This window comes from Molothrus aeneus, chromosome 27 (genome assembly GCF_037042795.1).
Source record: "Molothrus aeneus isolate 106 chromosome 27, BPBGC_Maene_1.0, whole genome shotgun sequence".
Taxonomy (NCBI): Eukaryota; Metazoa; Chordata; class Aves; order Passeriformes; family Icteridae; genus Molothrus; species Molothrus aeneus.
In genome coordinates this window covers 4,237,183-4,257,363 of record NC_089672.1, presented here as the reverse complement: position 1 = coordinate 4,257,363, position 20,181 = coordinate 4,237,183, and the positions used below count along the sequence as shown (strand labels likewise).

Here is a 20,181-nt window from a genome sequence, read left to right as displayed (position 1 = left end):
CCGCTGGCAGCACCTCTCCTGTCACAAGGACTGTGCCACCCCCAAATACCTGCACAAAGTATTTGCTACAGAGAAGCAGGGAGACACGGGCACAACAGGACAAGAGAGAGGTTTCCAGAACAGTCTCCCATGTCCCACAACCTCCCCTGCCCTTTTTCTTGTCATGTTTCTCTCTCTGTGCTTGGCCGCGTATCCAGGAAAACGAGACCTGACCAGAGACAGGACAGGCAGCAGCAACCTCCTCTGAGCTGCTTATTTCACAGCACATGTCTGGATTTGAAGAGCCTGGGGCCTCAATCCTGCTGGAAATGGCAGCATCTGAGTTCCTGGTCTGCCTCCCACAAACCCTGACAAGAAAGTGTCCCAAGAGGCTGCGACACGCCGAGCGTTCCCCTTCCTCTGCACCACCCCCAGGGCAGACGAGCTCCTTGCCTACCTTTTATTGCTGACAAGGAGGAGGACAGAACCATTCTGGATATTGGCTTCTTTGAGGGTCTCATGCTCCTCGAGCTGCCTGGAGTTGTAATAAAATGTCTTCTTCCAGGAGGTGATGCCCTCCCGCACCAGGAGAGCCCGCAGGTCCATCACGGTGTCCCTGGGCCGCACCGTCAGGGGCATCATCAGGTCCTCGTCAGCCAGGTGCACCTTGATGTGGTACCTCTTCCATCGGGACAGGCTCCTGCGCAGCGTGTCCATCCTCTCCGGCTCAGCAGGGCCACTGTGGCAGGGCAGAGCATCCAGCTGGGAGAGCAGCGAGGCAGGGACGTGGCTCTGAAGAGGCTGGCTGCTGCAAACAGCCTCAAACGTCCTGCCAAACCTGTTTCTCCCAGTTGCCACGCTGCATGCTTCACATTCCAGGGAAGAGCTCACCTGGCTCCATGAGCCTGCTGGCTGGGAAACGTCTCCATGAATCATTTCCACACACCCCTAAATCCCAGAATAATTACAGTGTCTTCACGAAGTGCTCTTCATTCCAATGGCTGGCAGAGGACTTTTAAAGCCAGAACCCCACAGACATTAGAAACGTGGGTGCATGTGAGAAATGAATGGGTTTAGCAACCTCATGTCTCCTGCTCTAAAAAGCTGCCAGCTGGGGAGAAGATCAGTTAGCAAAGTAGGCATTTAGCAACCTCACAGCTATTTAACATGGCCACTTTAATGAAGAGAAGTACAGCTGCATAGTGACAAATTCCTCACAGAGGAGAGCCACAGCACCCTGATGAGCCAGAGCCTGGCTGTGTGAACAGCTCTCATCGTTGCAGTGCAGATTCCCCCAGGAGATCTGCACTGTCACTGCTCACAAACAATCTGGGACCCTCCAGAAGGGGTAGGACTCATCCACTCCTCATCATACCCCCCTACATCTGACACTGACTCACGTGAGCTCCCCGATGGTTCATTGTCTTGATTTCCTCTTCCTCTCAGACCGCTGTCTAATTGCAGGGCTGGGTGTCCTGGGCAGCGTCAGTGGGGTCAGCACCACAAACAGGTGGCACAGAGGCCTTGAAGTGCCAAGAGGAAGCAGCCACACTTTGGGAAATACAATGGCACCTCTGAAAGGAAGGAGCTGATGTCAGCCACGGGCTGTAATTGACTGATACTGCAAGGCAGACTCTGGCAGTCACAAGATGATACTTCAGAGCAAACACTATGAAGATAAGGAAGCCTTTTTTGCTCTTTTTCTCAAAAAGATCAAGTCACCCTCTTATCTTGTAGGTAACTTTTCTGCAGCCCATATTACAGGCTTTAATTCCCTCGGCCATTCTTCTCAACACAGACCAGTATTTTCAGACCAAAGTACTGCAAGACTGTTGAGTTCAGGGTCTGCTCTTCACTAAAAAGGAGCTGCTCTTGCCCAGCAGATAACAAAACAGACTGATTTTCAGATAAGGCAGCAGTCAGCTCCCATTGAGAATGAGAGAAGTGTCCACTCTCCCATGAGGGAACAAGGAGGTTTCCACCTTTCCTCCACACCTCCCTTTTCCCTCCCCAGCACAAGAACAGCAGCAAATATCTTCACTTGCACCACAACCACGGGCAGTGGAGATTTCCCTGTGCAGTTGAGAAGAACTGAAGCTTCCATTGCAGCATTTCTTTCCAGCTTGGGTCACTCCAAAGGTATGATTGGTTTTGGTGGGGTCTGGGATTCTTGGGTCCTTGCTCTGCCACTGAGCTGCTGCAGAGGCGTGAGGTGAGTCATGTCATGCCTTGGTGTTTGTGTTTGCTCACCTCATGACTGCAGGATGGTGTAACACATGTTCATTAAGCACCTTGTGGGAAACAGGAACTGCGTTTAGCCCTGTCATGCTTTGGGAGCATTTAAGGATGCCTGGATTTACAAATATGCCAATAACCTTGAAGACAGAACATCACTACCCCTGTTAGAGATGGAGAAACTGAGGGATAAAGCTGTTAAAGCCAAGAAAAGGCAAAAGGTCAGGCTCTGGTCCCCATATCCAGGTACCTCAGTGAGGAGTCTCATTTTCAGACACCTGCAGAACCCCTCAAGCCCAGGGCCTGGTGATTCCTTCCCCATTGGGGTGACATTCACTCCGGGAGCCAAACTTCATCCCTGGTGTAAAGCCAGAGTCTCAGGGGTAAAGCAAGGGTCTGATCCAGTTCTCAGAGCCATCCAAGGGCAGCCTCTCATTGACAGCAGCCAGACCTGGCACAGGCCCCAGACTCACCGTGCTCTGATGGCTCTGGCCAACAGAATGTGCCCAGTGAGTGCCAAGGGGAGCATAAGGCATTCTCACTTCAGCAGAGCCTGTCTGGTGTCAGCGAGTCCATCAGCTCCATCCTTCAGCAGACGTGACAGCCTGACAGTTGCCAAATACCTCCCTCAGACACCTTTCAGACAGATCCTGTTTATTTTTAGGACAGCTCTTTCCCATCAAGGCTCAGATGCAAATCATTATAGAAAAAGGGGGGATGGTGGCAGGAAGAAAGCAGCTATTATTTTTATTTCTTGGCCTGTGATGTGGTAGCAAACTTTCCTCATGTACCCCCATCTGCCCACATTGGGACCCTTCATTTTATGAAAAGGGATGATATGCTGGCCTATGAAAGCAGCATAAGGAGAAGCACAGTAGTGAAGTCAGCTTATGAAATATTGAAGCAATGAAATCCTCACGGAACACGTGAATGCCTAATGCCAGTTTCAATTAATTCTGGATTTTTCATTAAACCACTATTAAAAGCAAAAGGACAGCAAAAATAAGGGAAATTGACTTGAGCAGTATATTAAATACCTAAGTTTTGCTTGAGGATGTTTTATTATCTGTCCAAAGCAATTATTTCACCAGCTCCTGATGGTTTGTAGGCTAAACAGAGGTATAGGGTAAAGTTCTATATGGTCTTTCCTTAAAATTATTTTAATTTCTGTCCCCTACCCTGCACCTGGCAGCCTGTCTCTGGTGATGTCTCTGGTATGTCATATCTGGAGCATAAGACATGGAGTTCTGGGAATCTGTAATAAAGTGTCACTCTGGCATTATTTACAAATCAAATAAAAACTTGTTGACTTAAGCTTTTCCCCATATTGAGGGCAAACAAAAGACATGCAAATATTCAGAGACATTCATTAGGAAAGCCTGAAAAGCAATTTAAAACCCAGGTGGGCTGTGATTTTTTTTATGGACAGAAGAAATAAAGCAACAGCATTTATAAAATATCTCCTCTCCTGTTCTCAGAGCTTCCTTACCCCATTGACTAGAGCAAAAGAGAAACACCTGCCTGAATTAGGTGCTTTGTTAAGATGTCTCAAGATGGTTGAGATGATCTTGGGCCTTACAACTTCTTCTCATAATGACAGAATAGAGACATTCATTCCCCAGGCAGGTGGGTTTTTGGTGGGGTTGGTTGTTTGACAGTGGCTGTTTTGCTGCTTGCTGTGCTGCTCTCCTTGAAAAGGGCAATAGAGAAGTGGGATGCTGCTCAATAAGAAAATCAAGGTTTTGATACGGAAATCAAGGTTTCAATATGGAAATAAAGGTTTCTTTATTTTCTGGTAGCAATCACAGGGGAACTGAAACGTTTGAGAGAAATCTGATTGCCCTGGCAGAACCTGTAAGTCTTTGAGGAAATCACTCAGCCAGTGCTGTCGTTGTGCCAAGGCAGACCCTTTGCTGTTCCCTGAAGCCCTCTGACCCCAGGACTTGTGCTCAGCAGTGCTGAACACTAAGGATTCTCCTCTGATGTCTCTTTGGGGACACTTTGTGTTTGGAAGCAGAGAGAGAGCAAGGGATGAAGCATGGGGGGTGACCACCCTGCCCAGGCTGACCGGACTCTACCTGCACTTCCACAACACTAAAGGGGTACTAAAAGGTACTAAAGAGGGGCTTCTTGTCAAATTCCCAAAAGACTCAGCTCAGCTGGTGGGCACATTCTCAACCCAAACACTGTTCTCCTGCTCCACTAACCAAAGGTGCAGAGGGAAGGCTGCAGCACTGTGAGCTCTGACACCCAAACCAGGTGCTGGAGAGCAGGAGGCCGGGAAAGCTTCATTCATGGAGTGAATGGCTGTGCAGGCTTAACAGTGCTAAAACAAGGTTATAATCTTCAGTCCAATGTGCAGCTGTCACCTAATTATTCAGTGCTTCAGATATCTCAGGTGATGGGGCAGCTTAAGGCACTGGTATTTCTATTTCTGAAGCACCAGAGGCCCCAGCTAGAGCTGTACCACCACGTGCCAGGATGAGTAAGGCCTTTCCTATCACTCAGTGCTTCTCTCCTCCCGAGATGTGCTTGGTTATGAAATGACTGGGCTCACTTGATATGTCAAGTTACATCTCCAGCAAATGAACAGAGAGATAATAAATGATTAATAAATGCTTTGAGAAATGAGTAATTAAATGCAACAGCTTTTTAAGAGTCCAACGGATAAGGACAAAATATGTAAGCCCAAGTGATAAGGCTTTCTCCTGATACAACTTATCTGCAGCACACTGCTCACATCTGCAAGAGGGCTTAGGAACACTAGTAACTTCTTGTGCACCAGGAAAAAAGAGCCTTTCTGTGATAGAGGAGCACTTCTCCTGGGGATTAAGACAAAATCCTCTTTGTTTAGACATTTTAAATCCAGAGAAGCTGGAAGGTGCTTACTTTAATGTGTGAGGGATGACTGTCAAGCAGAGCCCCAGCCTCCCATCCTTGCCTGGCATGGGGGAAAGTGTCCACATCTTCCTGCCCTGTTCTAAGCCACGGTCAGGAGCTCTCCATCTGCTCCTCCAGTATAATAGATTTTTTTTTTAAACGATGGTGCTGTCATTCTTTCTGCTACAAATGAGGATTTCTGCCAGTAACATAGCTGAAGTCACCAAGTAAAGCAGATCCTGCTGCAAGAACCCAAATCAGATTCCAAAAGACCCCACAACTGCTTTGGCCAGCTGCCCAGCAAAAAAATTGCACTTCTGGGAGCTGGTGGACTGTTTGGCATGGAATTGAACTTCAAACAGGCTCCAGAAAAAAAAAAAAAAAGGCTATTTATATTTAGTTTTGAAGGAGAAAACCTGCCTGGGTTTGGAACACAAATGAACCTGCAAGTTTTCTGAGCAAAAGTTGGATGTGAGTTGGTGACATTTTCTGGTGGAAAAGGCAATGTGAAGAAAAAAACCCTGGTAATGCACATGTTAAATGAACCAGTCAAGTGCAGACAATGGAAAAGCTGAAAAATTGATATGGAGGAAAGCATTTTGTGGTGGTAGCTATTTCTCACTTCTTTATAACTTCCCAGATGGGAGATTCATGACCCTCAGAAGAAGTCTGTATCCTTGGGCTTTGGCCTGAGGCAGCCCATGACTCACCCACCCAAGAGGGTTGGCTATAAGCTGAGAAACAAGCAAGACAACAAAATGGTCGTGGAAACAGCAAAACAAAAGACAAATGAGTTAAGTGATGGAAGAGCAAAAAAACCCCAAACCTCTGCACACAAAGGAGGGCCTGGATGGAGAGAGAGAGAGAGAAGGCCTGTGCCACTGAGGACTCAGAGGAGCTGCCATCCCAGGCAGCCAGCTCCTTTTCTTTCAGGCAAAACAAATTCAGGTGCCTCAGTCTCCAAAAGTGAGATGGGCGGAAATAGAAGATTTGGGGCTCTATGAGCCATTCCAGCTGCAGCACCATCATTTTCCAGAGGCTCGAGGAAGAGGGAGGATCTGTGGATCTGCATTGCCATCTAACGGCAAGGCAGAGCTTGAAGCATTGGCTGGGGCCCAGCAATGGGCTGGAACAGTAAAAACAAGGAGGACATGGCCCTCAGGGACAGTCCCGTGCTCTAAATGCAAATCCTGCCTCTGCAGCTGAAAGGTCTCACCGATGAGGACCAGTCCAGAGAAAAGCAGGGCAGCCAAAATCTTCTGGTAGAGGCAGCTGATTCTTTCTTCTCTAGGATCCTCTCCACTCTGTATTAGCCAGAAATATCAGCATGGATTCAGGGTGGCATTTGCTTTCTTCTGCTGTACCCTGTTCTTCTAATGCTGGCAGTGAGACAGGCTTCCCAAGCAGGTGTGCATTTCAGGTATCGAGTCAATTCTGCCATCCTGTTCAAAACAGTGTAAAATTCATTATCTCAGGTGTTCCAGGATCCTGCTGGGAAATGCAGGTAACTGGGATTATTAAAGAAAAGAGGTCGATTTCGCTTGGATCAAGGCACAGGAAAAGCAGATTTACTATTTTCATCACACTCAGCCCAGTGTTCATCCGTGGTCAGTAATGGATACTTAATGAGAATGTATTTCAGGCTGGTACTGGCACACACACTGAGAAAGGTGGAGGGAGAACCCACAGAGCAAAAAATTCACTGAGATGTGAGGGTTTACACATCTTGTCAATTAAAAGGAAATGTCAGGAAAAGACAAGTTTGATGTTCAGTCTAATGCCACCTTTTCTACTGATACACCATATTATATCGTTTCTACCGCAGAAAATTTACAAGAGAGTGGATTGTTAGGAGATACTCATGTTAGTAAAATGAAGGAATTTGGTAAAGGGTTGACAACAGCTTCTTTCTTCTGCTTTGAATTGCTTCTAGCCTTGATACATGCAGCTCTGTATATGAGGAGTTAGAGCTCAACCAGTGTGAAAGAGAGGAAGGAGATCTTCTACGACCAAAGTTTGGAGCAGAGAAGGAGCTGCAGGAGAAACTGGGGGATATAAAGTGTCTGTTTTTCCCAGCTAGTGAAATGGGCCATGTTGTGGGTCTCAGCTAACTGCTGGGCTACAAAAAAGGAGTAGGGATTGACAGGAGAGAAAATGTTGAGACCTGTCAGACTTCAGGCCACAGGTCTGACCACCCCCAGTCTGTTCAGATGCCTGCTGTGACAAGCTTCCCATGCAGCCTGCTGCCAAAGGAATGAGCACACTCTCCAACAATCCAACTTCATTTCCTTCTGGTATCCTCTCATATTTACACACCAACCTTGCCAAGCTTTGCTCAGCCCAAACAATCCCTCAGAAAGAAAAGGAAAAACAAAGGAACTCTTACAGCCTGTAAAGCACCTTCCTGCCTGCCTGAAACAAACCAAAAAAAAAGAAATAGTTCAGAGTGCTCTTCTTTCTCTCTTGGTTGCTCACTGTTTCCCAAGCTAATGAAAACCAGAGGCTGTGGGACTGACAGGATTATCATCACTGAATTCTCCAGGTGTTTCTCTCCAGTTCGTGAAGCAGGGAAGGGAAGAAGGGCAGGTACCTGGTTGAAGGGCTACAGAGGGTGACATGTTTCTTGATGTTCTTTTCTAAATGTGGCTCTGAGTCATGCAACAGTGTTGATTAGAAAAATTATCTTCCTGCAGTTGAAGTAGAAAGGAAAAAGAATCTTGTTTGGTGTTTGCTTCCCTATTCTGAATCCAAGCCTGCCTGAGCCTGTGGCAGGAAGGGGGCTGGTGAGCTGACTGGAAAACCACTTGTCCTTCTCTCAATCATAGAAATTATGAAGAGGCTGTGAGAGCAGCCACAGGAACAGTTCAAAATGCACACCTAAGGGTAACAAGCAGCCGTTGTCCCAAAGAGCAGCATGCACAGCCTTATATCAGCCTCCATTCCACAAGTTCCTACATGTGCTGGGTCAAACAGGGCTAGCACAGTCCTTCCCACTCCATTGCCCTCCCTTGTATCTTCAAACTACACCCCAAAACTTGTTCCTGTGAGTCAGAGAGGCTGTGGCACATCCAGCCTCGTGGTGTGCATGACCACGAGGTGAAACAGCTCTGAAGGCAGGATGGCATGACTGAGGGAAGGGAGCCCTGAAGGAGTCATGAAACACAGCCAGCTGGTTGGAACAGACAGCAGCAGTGTGAGCTGGACCACGGGGCTGCAGCCAGCTGAGGAAAGTTATTCATGGTGTATCTTGTCCCCAAGAAATCTGGTGGGGGTCCCAAAGATGCATCTTGTCCCCAGGAAATCTGGTGGGCGTCCCAAAGATGCATCTTGTCCCCAAGAAATCTGGTGGGCGTCCCAAAGATGCATCTTGTCCCCAAGAAATCTGGTGGGGGTCCTGCGCTCCCCCTGTGCCCACCAGCGCTGAGCCTCACTCAGCTCCTGGGGCTTTCACCCCAAACCCCTGAGGAGCCTCTGCTGCCCTCCACCAGCAAATACCACGCAGGAGGGCGAGGAGAAGGGCACATGACTGTGATTAAAGTGGTTTATGGGGCTGCCATGTCATTTCTCAAGGTTTGGAAACACTGATAACGCAGTGCTTCACCCCTACGCCTTAAACCTGCTCCAGACTGAGGTCCTATGTGATTTTACCTTCCACTGCTCAAATCACAGAATAGCTTAAAAGTCAGTGGGATTGGACTAAAAAAAAAAAAATGCCCGGGGGCCACCTTGCTGCAGAGGTACCCGGAAAAAGCACATTTAATTTTGTGAGGTGTTCAGAGGGATACAGGGGCATACCAAGTGCCAGCACTGGTTTCCAAGCAAACACTGAACCTAAAGCTGTTTAAAATTCCGATTTTTTTTTTTTAATATTAAAACAAAACATACAAAGAAGAAGACAAAGAAAGGATAAAACAAGCACACAAACGAAGCAGATCCCCCGCTGGCGGTGCCGGGCCGGGCGGGGCAGGTCCATCCCCACAGCCCGCCGGGAGCCGCAGTCCGGGGCGCCGCCATCTTGGCGCCGCCTCAGCCCCGCCCCTGAGGGCTCCCGGCAGCCATCTTGGGGCGCGGGGCGGGCTGGGTTTTCGTAAAATTAATTCGTTTTGATTTAAACAACAACAAGTCGTTGTCGTGTTTTAACCCCAGCTGGCTGCCGAGCACCACGTAGCCACTCGCTCGCCCGCGAGCGGAATCAGAGAGAATCAGAAGGGTAAAAGCTGGAGAACTCCTGGGTTGAAAGAAAGTTTAATAGGGAAAACAAAGGAGAACAGGGCCCCATCTCATGGAATGGTGACATGGGAAGACAAATGCCATCACTGCAAAAGTCTCCCATTTTTTCCTCCTCGGCGTTTATGTCCTGAGTGATGTCAGATGGTCTGGAATATCCTGGCTGTGTCTCCTCCAATCTCTCAGGCACCCCCAGGCCCCTCCCCAGCTTGGGCCTGTAAGAGGCAGGAAAGGCTCTGTGCAAGCTCAGCAATAACAAAAGCATCACTATATTCTCAACCCTGTATTCACAACAAATCCAAAACACAGCCCCGTACCAGCCACTGGGAAGGAAATTAACTCTATCACAGCCACAAGCATTGTGCTGCTGTTGGCTTTGTGTCCGCTCTACCATCATATTTAGCTCAATAAAGGGCAGATTTTCCCTTAAAACTCTCTCCCAAAGGCCTTGCAGTGCTGTGCCAGCTGTGCCAGAGGATGGGGAAGCTCTGGGTCTTGTGCTGAGTGTCCTGGTGCCCTCATGGCTGGGACGTTGGGGCTGTGAGGGAGCTCGGGCTGTGAGTGAGGGGCTGCAGAGAGCAGAGCATGGCAGAACTGGGCAGGGAAGGGACACCGTGGGGTCAGCAGGACCTGGATGGGGAAAGAACCAGGAATGTGAAGGGTGGACATCAGGAAGAGGTTCTTCTTCCCCCAGAGGGTGGTTGGGCACTGGACATATTCCTCAGGGAACGGGCCCAAGGCTGCCAGAGCTCCAGGAGTGTTTGGGCAACGCTCTCAGGCACAGGGCGGGATTGTTGGGCTATCTGTGCAGAGCCAGGAGTTGGACTGGATGGCCCCTGTGGGACCCATCTCAGTATATTCCATGGCTCTGTGCAGGTGCCAGGGCAGCAAAGTCAGAAAGTGCTGCCAGGCTGCCCTGGAAGGTGCCGTACATCAGAATATCAGAACATCAGAGCAGTCAGGACAAGGCTGTGTGGGGCTGTGAGGCTCAGCAAGAGCTGGTGAAGGGATGGAATGGTTTTGGGGACGTGTTTAATAGAACTGCAAAAGGAAGCAGAGCTCATTCTGGGGCTGTTGGATGCTCTGCTTGGTGCCTCTGTCAGTGGAGATACTCCTGCTCCCCCCAGAGCCTGCTCTTCCCTTCATACAGCAGAAGGAATAATTTACAGTGCTCATCAGACTGCACCTTCAGGTGTTGTTTAGTTCCCCAAGGATTTAGTGAGAGAAATTTCAAGGACAGGCACTCAAATTCACTGAGTTTGCCTTGAGCCTGAACTTGACATCTAAATTTGAGTTCTGTTATGCGTTGTACTATCACACATTATAGCTCGTTCCTTAACACCAGCACTTATTTTTACAGCAAAAACCTCTGCTGTCTCATATCCTGCATCTTTTTATAACTTAAATTTAGCCAGCTCTTAAGCACAGATTTTTTTTTTAATAATTTATTTATTTTATGTCTGGATTTATTTTAGAGTAACGTAAAGAGATCCTTCCCTTGATCAGCCTCATGCCTTTATTCCAGGAAGGCAGGCCATCCCCAGGATCTGCTGGGTTGGTTAATTGCTCTGCACACACAAAGGGGAGCTAATCAGCTTTTCTTCAAGCATGTGTTCATATGTCAACACTTTTGCTTCTGTCAGAAGCTTAAAAATGGAAACAGTTTTCTCTTTAAGAAAACAGGACCCAAATAAGGAGATGGAGTGGTGAAGATTCCTCTAGTGAGTCTGTTCCAGCTCATTCCTTAGAAAGGCTGTGGATGGAGCACCGGGGAAGGGGCCAATAGATCTGGGTTTTGTCCAGGGGGCTCTGGGTTTAAAGCTCTCTAAAACCACTTGTAGCTCATTTTCCGTGTGACTTGCCTGGGTACAACTTCTTTCTCTATCCAAGCTGTTAAAAATCTAAAATTTTAATCGTAAGATTCTTTTAGTTGCGTGACAGATCCAGCCTGTCCTTGAGCAAAAATGGAAGCTATCAAGAAAAAGATGCAGATGTTGAAGTTAGACAAGGAGAATGCCATCGACAGAGCAGAGCAGGCTGAGACGGATAAGAAGGCAGCTGAGGACAAATGCAAGCAGGTAAGAGGAAATAAAATCACTGGCTTCATGTGTGCTGTGGAAATAAGTGTAACAAAATACTGTGTGGCAGTGTTGTGATTCAGAAAGCAAAGTCAGTTTTCTGTTAATCTTCTTTTGAAGTTTTTTGCCTTTTTGTTATGCTTCTACAGCCAGGACTAGGCTGTAACTTCTCAGCCATCTCAGTCTTTCCAAAATTAACATCATCCACAGATTATTAACAGTACTTTGTCTAAGTTTTCTTGAATCTTACATAATTGTCCTAAATTTCTCATGCTTTGATTCCATGCAAAAGGCCTTTACATATTTAAAATCAAAGCTGTAAACCCTGACACCTGTAGGACTAGTGCTAATAGAGTTGGCTGTGTCTAAACATTAATTAAGCCTCTCCTTGAAATGAATTAATAAAGTTCACTTCAAGTTTTTGGTGCAGAGAGTGCCCCTTAGAGGTACCAGCTGAGACTCAACAGGAGATATGTTCTCTTATTTTTTGTGTCAAGAATAATGGAAAATATCTTAATTTGAATGTTCTTTTAACTGAATTCTAACGATAACATTTTCATATTCTTTTGCTTTTCAATGTCTTTATTCTGGGTGTCTGTCTCCTATTTGAGCTTTAGTATTTCCAGAATGATCTTGAAATGTTAGCTGAGTGCATTCAAGTTCTTTGTTTTTACAGCACTTCTTGTAAAAGTACCACATATTTCCCTTTTATGTTCCCTAAATCTGGCTGCATCTTCCACACTGCTCTGTTATAAGCATTCATCTGGCCTAATATTTCTTCTTCTTTAGAAAAATAAATCTTTGATCTTACTCCTCTTTTCTGAATTGTCTCAAAATTTTCAGCTTCTTTTTTAATGTGGGCACAGTACTCAAATAGTTACTTTAATATTCATACACAAAGCCAGCATCTGCTTCATGCTGCTCAGTGTCCCTCTGTCAGAACACCCCAGCAAGGTTTGCAGTTCTCTCACACTGCCCGGTTATCCTCTGCAACACACCAACATTCCAGAACAGCACACTACCAAAAATGCCTTTAAAACTATCAGTGAAACCAAAATGAAGGAAGCACACCAAAATACAAACTGTTTTCCTAGAGTAAATTTCAGTGAAGGTGGAGCTAAATGGATAAATCAGTGTCTCAACAGACTGAGCTGGTTTGTGTTGCAAATGAGAGGATGAAGCAGATGGGTTTGCAGGCCCACCCTTATCAGCAGCAGGCCTTTGATAACGTGAATTCTTCGGGGAGCATGAGACAGTTTATCACTAACCAGCCTCCCAGCAGGTTATAAATAGCACCATTCTAGTGAACAATATGGATTTATATGGTATGGAGGAGTCTGAGCCTCACATCGTGTCGGGCCACAGCTGGAGAATAATCCAGGCTGGAAGGGACCTCCCGAGGTCAGCGAGTCCCGCCTAGAGCAAGGCCAGCCCTGTTCCCTCCCACAGCCAGAGTGCCTCAGCTGGGCTCAAGTGTCCTGAAGCACACACAAACATCATGAATTTTTTCCAGCTGTACAGAAATGGAATAGTTTCCTGAAAAATCACCAGGTAATAGTGTTCCAACAAACACTAAGAAAGGACATAATTTAAAAACATCTATAATTATGCTGCAAAATTGCTGCAGGGTGTCAAAAAAAAAAAAAAAAAAAAGCAAGGTGAGAAATGGATTATAAGTTCTGTATTAAACCAGACCCTGTGTGTGTGGTGGCAGGCAGTGTTGTTCAAGGATGACATGTTTTTAATGATTCTTCCCTGGCAATTGCTACCAGTCATTCTCAGACTACTGTCACTAGCAGAACTTTGATCTGGTCTTTTGTGGCGTTTTGTATGCTCTAATGGGTTCAAACTAATAGTAAAGAGTAGTTTTATCATGTTAAACTGTAACTGGTACTACATCAGTATGCTCACTTTGGGGATTTTTTCTCTTGAAAGGTAGAGGATGAGCTGGTCGCTCTGCAGAAGAAGCTGAAAGGAACTGAAGATGAACTGGATAAATACTCAGAGGCTCTTAAAGATGCCCAGGAAAAACTGGAGCAGGCTGAGAAGAAGGCCACTGATGTACGTATCCACGGCCAACACTTGCCTGTAACTCTGCTCGGTGTATTTTGTATGCACTTCACTGGTTGTGTGCATTTCTGCCGGGGGATGGAAAGGCGGGGTTGCAGGTTTTAAAAGGTGCAGGGTTTCAATCTCCTCTCCCCCCCGCTAAAGGGAGCGAGGCTGTTCTGCACCGAGTCCGTGGCACCCGCAGCTGCCCCCGGGAGCCCGCACCGCTTGAGGCTGAGGGGACCCCGGGGACCTGCCGGGAATTCTTTGGGAAAGGAGAAATCTCCTCTGACAGAACTGAACAAAATGGTGCCTTTTGAAGGAGAATGGGACGGCAGCAGGATTATGCCGTGGCATAAGGATGCCCTTTGCCTTCATCCCCGCGCCAGGGCTAAAGGCCAGCCGAGACTCCCCGCCACACCCGCCCCGTCGTGGCAGCGGCGAAGCGCGGGCAGGGCCCGGCAGCAGCGTCAAAACCTCGCCTTGGGGGGCCGGGGAGCGCTGCTGCTGCTGCGGGGCAGCATCCCCCGGGCCAGGCCGAACCGGACCGAGCGGGGCAGCATCCCCCGGGCCAGGCCGAACCGGGTCGAGCCGAGCGGGGCGGAGCCGCATCCCCCGGGCCAGGCCGAACCGGGTCGGGTCGAGCCGAGCGGGGCGGGGCAGCATCCCCCGGGCCAGGCCGAACCGGGTCGAGCGGGGCGGGGCAGCATCCCCTGGGCCAGGCCGAACCTGGTCGGGCCGAGCCGAGCGGGGCGGGGCCGCATCCCCCGGGCCAGGCCGAACCGGACCGAGCGGGGCGGGGCCGCATCCCCCGGGCCAGGCCGAACCGGACCGAGCGGGGCGGCATCCCCCGGGCCAGGCCGAGCGGGACAGGGCGGCATCCCCCGGGCCAGGCCGAACCGGGCCGGGCCGAGCCGAGCGGGGCGGCCCCGGGCGCGCCCGTCCCGTCCCGTCCCGCGCCGCTCCTCAGGCTACGTCACCACCTCCACCTCCAGGCGCGTGACGTCAGCGGGCCATTGAAAGGCGCGGGCCCGCCACGTGCAGCACCTCCGCGCCCAGCCCGCCGCCCGCGCCCATGGCCGCGCCGAGCTCCCTGGAAGCCGTCAAGAGGAAGATCCAGTGCCTGCAGCAACAGGCGGATGAGGCGGAGGACCGCGCGCAGGTCCTCCAGCGGGAGCTGGACCTGGAACGGGACCTGCGGGAGAAAGTGAGACCGCCCGGGCTGCCTGCTCGCCTCTCTCGGTCGCTCTCTCCCGGGCTGCTCCTTCCTTCCTGTCTCTGGCTCTCTCTCGCTGGGGCGCGCCCGGCTCTTCCCCGCTGCGGGAGGACGGCTTGGCCGCCGGCTGCCTCCATCCCTGGGCTGTCCCCGCGCTGCTCCGCTCCGCTCCGCACTCACCGCCCGCGGGAGCCGCCGGCGCTGCCGCAGCGCCGCGCCCGCACCGGCCCGGCCCGCGGGGAACCGGGCGCGGCGGCGGCGGCTCCTCGCCCGCCGCTTATCGCGCTTTGGGGCCCATTCCTGCGGAAAAGGCGTTCGAGCACCGATCGGCACTGGGGAGCGGTTGAGAGTTTAGTAGGAAATGGCTGTTTAATTAGGCAAAAGCGCTGCATGACACGGAGCGGGGAGTTCCCGCCTCTCGGCGCCGCACCGCTGGCTTCAGCACAGCTGGGAAATGTCCGAACTGCTGAAAAATAACTTTCCGTCCTGGTTTTCACAGAGAAATGCGAAATCTCCGCTAGCGTGCGGCTCTCCCGGGGTTGGACAGCTGGTTTCACTTAGATTTGTGTGCGATCAGCCTTCCCGGCATCTTCCTGCTATTTTATCACATGTCAGCGAGTTAGTTTTACCGTATAAGGACTGCGGGCTGCTGCTGGGAGAGGTGGAGCCAGGCTCACCCCAGATTCCCAGTGGCCCCGGCTCCATAACTTTGGAATCTTGCTGAATTAAAAAGTGACTTAAAAGCGCCTTGCCTAGTGGAAGGAGTTGCTGCCCCAGAACAGATGCCAGTTTTGTACATGATCGATGCCTTGTATATAAATCGGGAAGTTAAACACTGCACTGGGTAAAAACAGATGAAACGTTGGATAATTTATGACTAGAGGAATCCTGGGTCAGCTTCCATTTGGATCAGCCACTGAACTCCTTTCCAAGATGGCTCAGAACTGAATGGAAACCACTTCCTCCAGCTTAGGAGTGGTCAGTGACCAAATTTGCTAAGCTGCAGAAAAACGCTTTTCTTTTTTTTCCAAAGTGTTTTAACATAAAGCATAAAACAGTCGCCCCTCCAGGGTCTATATTCTGTAAAAGTGAGGGGAAAAAAAGTTAATCTTGTATATGGCAATCCTCCTCAGAATGGGGGACAATGCAGTGCACAAGCCTGGCAGTTACTAAAGCAGGGTTCCATTTTCCTTCAAAAACAAGCAATTAAAGGAGCTGAATCTTAATAAACACATATTTATGGACACCAGTTTGTCCATGTTGTCTGCATCGAGCATTTCTCCCAGCAATCTCTCCCATTTATTAACTAGTCTATTTTTTATACACTAATGGTGTTCCAGTTAATGTGCAGTTTGTTCAATAATACACAAACAGATCTCATTACTGAGAAATGCATCCTGCCTAATTCCTTAAGTACCGCAGGAAGCAAAGTTTAACTTACTTTAAGAATCTATCTAATTTTGTCCCAAAAAAAGCCTGACTCTGCCATGCTGAAGGCACTGTCTGTGCCCAGCTGACCCTGTAGATTCTCCAGCATCTGCAGGCTGGGGAGCCAGGGTGGATCAGGACCTGGCTCCAGCTCCACTGTGTCACTGAAACCAAGGGCAGAGAAACCCACGGTTGAGGTTTTGGAACTAAGCCATCCTGGAAACGGTTCATTTTTAAAGTTTGGATAGATGCAGCCCTGTGAAGTGCTCCAAAAATACCCCATTTGCAGTCCTGTAGAGTTCCTTTTTGTGTGGCTGGAATGATAAGTGCCATTAAAAAAAAAAAAAGACCAAGCACACACTCCATACCTTGACATTCCTGAGATGCCAGAGTTTAAGCAAACAAAAAAGCAGAGGCAGAAGGGCCCCCGAGCTGCCCTGCAGTCCCAGGGAGATGCTGCTGTAGTTGTAAGGACACTGATGAGCAAGGGCTGTGTAACCCCGGTGTGGGCCATTGTTCACACAGGCCGAGGGTGAGGTGGCAGCTCTGAACAGACGCATCCAGCTCGTGGAAGAGGAGTTGGATCGAGCCCAGGAACGACTGGCCACAGCCCTGCAGAAACTGGAGGAGGCTGAGAAGGCAGCAGATGAGAGCGAGAGGTACGCTCCTTGTTTATTTTCTGGTGTTAAAAAAATGAATGTGTGTGAATAAAATGTTCCTGTGTCATTGAGTATCTGCGTGTGCTGCTGCAGGTGAGAGACTTGAAACTTTCTTACAAGCTTGATTGGGTAATGATGAACACAGTGGTCATAATGGGCCACTTTTAGGTTACAAATATCGAATTCCACTTTGTGAAGTTGAGATTCGAGTGTCAAAATGCTTCTACCTAAAACATGCTTTGACTTCTGCAGAGGAATGAAGGTTATTGAGAACAGAGCAATGAAAGATGAAGAGAAAATGGAAATTCAGGAAATGCAGTTGAAGGAGGCCAAGCACATTGCTGAAGAAGCCGACCGCAAGTATGAGGAGGTAAAAGGGAGAAGGAAATGGTGAAATGTCCAGGGGAGCCATGAACAATAACACTGCTCTTCAGTTTAGTCCCTCTGTTCAGCTGCACTGGGTGATGCTTCAACCTTGGAGCATTGCCAGCAAGGAGGAATTTTAACTGTGATTTGCAGCATCTTCAGTACCCAATGCTAAAAATACTGCAAAATGTGACTGGGGAGGGCTGTTACATCTGTGGGTTTCTGCTTCAGCCTAATTTCCCCACTCCAGAGGAAGCAGGAACAGAGTATTCTGAGTGCCTGTTCAGATATGTAGAGTGTCCCAGCCTGTGGCAGAGGATGGAACCAGATGATTTTTGAGGTCCCTCCCAGCCTCCCCAGCCCTGTGCTGTGATTTTGGGAGCTGCACACTCACTGACAAGTGGCTGCTGTCTTTTTACAGGTTGCCCGTAAACTGGTTATTTTGGAGGGTGAACTGGAAAGAGCTGAGGAGCGTGCAGAGGTGTCTGAAGTGTGAGTAACTTTTCAGAATACAGGAATTATCAACACTACATTTTATTGAACATAATCTCCTGCTAGGCAGGCATGTAGTTAGTACTTGTAGAAAAGTTGGTTTCTACACTATACACCTGGTTTTCTTCTTTCTGACTTAATTACTTCCTCCCTTGTGTTTTTTAGACTCCTCCAAATCACAACAGGAACACTAGTAATTCATACTTCTATTTTCCCTTTCTAGGAAGTGTAGTGACCTCGAAGAGGAGTTAAAGAACGTCACAAACAACCTGAAATCTTTGGAAGCTCAATCTGAAAAGGTTGGTTCTTTCAGTAAACTAAAGGATGTGGGAAAAGCCAAAACTTGTACATAGAATTCATAGAAATAAACCAGAAATACAAAGCAAATGAGAGGTTTTATCTGCCTGCATGTGGATACAACTCCATCAGTTCTGCCCAAACAATGCTGAAGGTCTGCAGGAGAGCACGGAAATGGTGTTTGCAGCTGTTTTAAAAGGAAGAGTGCTTATAAATAGGTCACAGTTTCATAAACATTTATTATTGTTGCTACAACTTCCCTTAAAGAGGGTTTATTGTTTTCACAGTACTCGGAAAAAGAAGATAAATACGAAGAAGAAATCAAGATTCTCTCTGACAAGCTGAAAGAAGTAAGTTTGGCCATCCCCAAGCTGGATGCATTTTTGGGCATAATCTTTCTAGGAGCACCCAGTGATGCTATTTCAACTTTTTTAGGCTGAAACTCGTGCAGAATTTGCAGAGAGAACTGTTGCCAAACTGGAAAAGTCTATTGATGACCTGGAAGGTATGGAATGAATCAAGTTTCTTTAAAAGTGGTCAGTTCAAATCAGATAACAAAGTCTAGGAGTGGGTGGTGGATTTAATGGGAAAGAACAGCAGCATATTGGTGGATGGGTGTGATGTGTCCACTGGGCACCTGCCCTGTGTGGTGGAAGTTCTCCTGGAAAAGGTTTTCTTCCATAAAGTTGGCAACAATTACCTGATTTTGGCCAACTAACAGGTGGAGGGACTCAAGGGATCTTGAGCCCACCCTATTTCATCTCCTTACTGGAAAATAATTGTGAGATTACAAAAAGACAAAAAGTTCACATAGGTGGAACTTCTGACCAGGCAGCTTTGTGGGTGTTTTGCTTTCCTTCTGATACTCAACTACGCCTCTGTTTTCTTCTTTTGTTTTCCTCCCAACTGCTTTGGCTGCTGTTGCCTTTTGCCTCTCCGCTCTCCTCCTGTGGCCTCTTCTCCTCCCTGCATTTCTTGCTGGCCTGTTGCTGCTGCCCTGGTGCCTGACAGATGAGCTCTATGCTCAGAAGCTGAAGTACAAAGCCATCAGTGAGGAGCTCGACCATGCCCTCAACGACATGACCTCTTTGTGACCTGCCTCTGTATGGGACATGGGGAAATTCCCACTCACTGTGTTTTCTCAAGCTTTTCTTGCCTGTAATCCCTGTCACTCCTGTGCCACTTCCACCTCTGTGGGAACTGAGCTCAATAAAACATGATACCTCTACCTTTCACCTTGCAGGGTTTACTTCTGTATAGATCAGCTCAGATTCACTGGTGATGACACGAAAAACACATTCAGCTCCTCATGTGGGGTTGGGCAAGGCACGGTCAGGATGGGGCAGCACCTGGTTCTGGCAAACAATTGAATTTTGGTGTTCCTATAGTCAGTGAAAAGCTTTGAGTGCATTCAGTGTCTAGTGGTTAAAAACCTCCCAGTCCAAGGAGAACCCAGCAGGATGTGGCCTATAAATGAACAATGACACATTAAAACACAAGCCTTTCACGTTCCGTGAGAAGCGACCTCCCTTCAGGACAGCAATTACAAAAAATTGGCCCCATTTTGATGATAAAGGTATAAAGGTGTTTTAAATATGAAGGTAAGCTACCCCAGGTTTTATTTAAAGAGAAAAGGCTATAAAATAATGTGATTTCAATCTTGTGGTTTTCTTCTTTCTCACCAGAAAAACTCGCTCAAGCCAAAGAGGAGAACCTGGGCTTGCACCAGACACTGGACCAGACACTAAATGAACTGAACTGTATATGAGGGGTGCAGAGCTGACAGCAGCTGCAGGAGCCAGCCTGGCCCTGCCCCGCTCCTCTCCTCTCTCTCTCTGTATCCTGGAAAAGCCAATTAAGTTATGACCGGCACAGCCGCCCGGTGGCTCCGGGCATCCCTGGGGCCGGGGAGCCGGGCCGGGCCGGGCCAGGCGTGTCCGTGCCCGGGCTGTTCTCACGGTTCCTTGCTCCTCTCCTGTACACCCCCGTAGAAGCTGCACCCGAGCGGCGGCGGCGGCGGCGGCGCCGCCTCCGCTGCCGTTTCTTATTAAAGGATTTCTCACAGTACCGAGGCCTCGTGCGGGTTTTTGTGCCGATCGGGGGGCGTGACGTCACGGTGCGGGCAGGTACGGGAATGACGTCATTACGTCACTGCCCGGCCTCGCCTCTCTGTAGCCGGAAATGACGAAGCACCGGTCGGTGGGGCCGGCAGCCAATCGCGGCGCCGCTTGCACCCGTGTCAGAGCCGCCCGCCAATGGCGTGCCGGCTCCGTGC

At 48.8% G+C, this 20,181-nt stretch overlaps 2 protein-coding genes across 5 annotated transcripts; one reads left to right on the top strand and one right to left on the bottom strand.

Annotated features, from left to right (window-relative positions):
• Nucleotides 1-432: 432 nt before the first annotated feature.
• TINCR (TINCR ubiquitin domain containing) lies at nt 433-696 on the bottom strand. Its single transcript, XM_066566507.1, has one exon. The coding sequence runs from the start codon at nt 694-696 to the stop codon at nt 433-435; it is 264 nt and encodes an 87-aa protein (XP_066422604.1).
• A 10,399-nt stretch (nt 697-11,095) lies between these two features.
• TPM4 (tropomyosin 4) lies at nt 11,096-19,973 on the top strand. Of its 4 annotated transcripts, none has more exons than XM_066566475.1 (9): nt 11,096-11,399; nt 13,335-13,460; nt 16,618-16,751; nt 17,004-17,121; nt 17,539-17,609; nt 17,833-17,908; nt 18,194-18,256; nt 18,342-18,411; nt 19,592-19,973. In XM_066566475.1, the coding sequence occupies exons 1-9, from the start codon at nt 11,286-11,288 to the stop codon at nt 19,672-19,674; spliced, it is 855 nt and encodes a 284-aa protein (XP_066422572.1). In that variant the 5' UTR covers nt 11,096-11,285; the 3' UTR covers nt 19,675-19,973. The 4 variants fall into 4 exon arrangements, with proteins under 4 accessions (XP_066422572.1, XP_066422571.1, XP_066422570.1 ...); XM_066566474.1 differs by lacking the exon at nt 19,592-19,973 and adding an exon at nt 18,918-19,134 and having other exon boundaries at nt 11,100-11,399; XM_066566473.1 differs by lacking the exons at nt 11,096-11,399; nt 13,335-13,460 and adding an exon at nt 14,460-14,655.
• The last annotated feature ends 208 nt before the right edge of the window (nt 19,974-20,181 follow it).